We start from the raw sequence: 2706 nt of genomic DNA on the forward strand, positions 1-2706 counted from the left end.
ACACACACACACACATACTATATATATATATATAATAATATATATATATATACAGACACACACGACACATACACACACACACACACACACACACACATATATATATATATATATATATTTGTATGGATATATATAGACATATATATATATATTCCGGGTATATTATTATGATCACGCTTATCTGAGTACATCGTTGCCCGTATATGACAATCAACGCACGTGTTCTGCTGTCATTGATGTACCGCTTGTGGTTTATTTTCAACTGCGTGTTCGATGCAGCGTGGCCTCTTCTACTATAGCATATACAAATGCTGTAGTTTACAGGTATTTATCTTCAAACCATCGCGTTACACACGGATAGATCCATTGCGATCTAACCAACGATACGCTAATAACCACAGTTTGACAGCTATGAACACGCATATACCTGTGCACTATTGTGCTTGCCTTTTATTGCTCTACCTGCACTGGCAACACTTAACGTTTATTCAATGCTCGTACAGCTACCGCGCAAAGTTTATCCGGGGGTCCGCAGCGAAGCTTTTAGCAGACCACGAAACGCATTCTCAGGCACAAGACTGGCTGCTCTCTCTGCGACAACAAGAATACGATTACGTTCATACGGCCCTACAACAACTCCCTGGGGTGGGACCAAAAGGTGTGGTTTATGAGTGCATGCTACGTATAGTAAAATCGTACTCAGTTGGTATTGCGCTGGTCTTTGTCCTTGACACTGTATACATAGTCTTGTTGCAGACCTCTCTCATGCCTTTGTTGTTTGTCTGAGTGGTGTTTCTGTCTCACAAATTGTCTACAAGTCTACAAAGGGCTTTGTACCACGCGCGCGTATGGATATATGCAGAGGTCTGTGTTTGTTCTGGTTCGTCATACTTGTATATATGGGTTTATGGATATATGCAGATGTGTCTGTTCCTTCTGGTCCTTCATACTTATATATATGGGTTTATGGATGTATGCGGAGGTGACTGTTTCTTTTGGTTCTTCTTACTTGTATATATGGGTTTATGGATGTATGCAGAGGTCTGTGTATATTCTGGTTCTTTATACTTGTATATATGGGTTTATGGATGTATGCAGAAGTGTCTGTTGCTTCTGGTTCTTTATGCTTGTATATATGGGTTTATGGATGTATGCAGAGGTGACTGTTTCTTCTGGTTCTTCTTACTTGTATATATGGGTTTATAGATGTATGCAGAGGTCTGTGTTTATTCTGGTTCTTTATACTTGTATATATGGGTTTATGGATGTATGCAGAGGTGTCTGTTGCTTCTGCTTCTTTATACTTGTATATACGGGATTATGGATGTATGCAGAGGTGTCTGTTTCTTCTGGTTCTTTATACGTGTATATATGGGTTTATGGATGTATGCAGAGGTCTGTGTTTCTTCTGGTCCTTGGGTTTCTTCAAATATAAAGCTGGGTTTATTAAATCTGTTTTCCCACTTGATTTTCTAAAATATAAAAAAGGACAGAACTGTAATACGATCACTTAGAACGCTATAGTGTACTTTGTCTGTCATAAAAAAGACATGTGCTCACATGAAGTATATCCCACACAAGATGACACTGACACATACTTCCTTGCCAGTTGCTGACTGTGTTTGTCTCATGTCCATGGACAAAAGTGGGGCCATTCCGGTAGACACGCATGTGTGGTCTATAGCCCAGCCGTACTTACCTCAACTGAAAGGCACTAGGCTCAACAAAACGTCTTACAAAGCAATTGGCGACTTCTACAGACAGCTACACGGTAGGTGATAAGCAAAAAAAAAAGTACGTTTTTTAAACAAATGAACGTTTTTATATACAGATGTACGTTTGTATATACAAATGAACGTGTTTATAAACCGATGCACGTTTTTATAAACAAATGTACGTTTTTTGGAACAAATGAGCGTTATTATATACAGATGTACGTTTATATAGACAAATTTACGTTTTTCTAAACAGATGCACGTTTTTATAAACAAATGTACGTTTCTATAAACAAATGTACGTTTATATGAACAGAAATACGTTTCTATGTCTATAGACTTCTCATTTGCGACCTTAGGAGTTTGATGTCTTCAACGTCGTATGAATGTATACGTACACGTGATTCTTCTGTTGCCACTCCGCGAAGTGTCGGCGGTGTAGTGTGCCTGTGCACGGGGACTCTTTTGTCTTGTTCATATGTTATACTAAATTGTATCGAGATGTTATCATTTCTTATGTAGTAGTCGGAGTATCTGCATACGAATATGAATACGTATACGTTCATATCTTTGCCGGAAAGGGTAGAGAAGGGTTTTGGCTTTAAAACTTAGGGTTTAGGGTTTAGGGGGTTAAATACCACATCTACTGCACACCGACCGCGAGCTTTTAGGGTTTTATGGGACTCCTCCTCAAGTATAATTTAGGACGAATGCATATCACTGTCCAAAGGGCACTGCCTGGCTGTGATAAATATAACTCACTTTGTTCTTGCGTGAAAAATATATACTCACTGCTTTTTGCACGTGCATGTGTGGGATACGGTGCCCGTGTATGTTTGTTCCGAACTGTGTACGTAGAAAAAAAAACGTTTATTGTATATATTCTACTTTGTGGTGTGTATTTATTAAGGACGAGTTGTCGAGGTGTTGCTGTAAGTGCACACGACGTACTATAGGGTGCTTTGAACTGCAATGCTTCCGTCTGGTGGGT

General features: G+C 39.1%; 1 protein-coding gene across 1 annotated transcript; it reads right to left on the reverse strand.

Moving 5' to 3' along the window:
• Nucleotides 1-395: 395 nt before the first annotated feature.
• On the reverse strand, nt 396-1872 carry SARC_11167 (hypothetical protein). The gene is made up of 2 exons (XM_014294753.1): nt 1599-1872; nt 396-640 (listed from the first exon to the last, which is right to left on the reverse strand). Exons 1-2 carry the CDS (start codon nt 1653-1655, stop codon nt 518-520), a joined length of 180 nt encoding a protein of 59 aa, XP_014150228.1. The 5' UTR covers nt 1656-1872; the 3' UTR covers nt 396-517.
• Nucleotides 1873-2706: the final 834 nt, after the last annotated feature.

Source organism: Sphaeroforma arctica (assembly GCF_001186125.1).
Source record: "Sphaeroforma arctica JP610 unplaced genomic scaffold supercont1.1554, whole genome shotgun sequence".
In the NCBI taxonomy this organism is placed as follows: domain Eukaryota; class Ichthyosporea; order Ichthyophonida; genus Sphaeroforma; species Sphaeroforma arctica.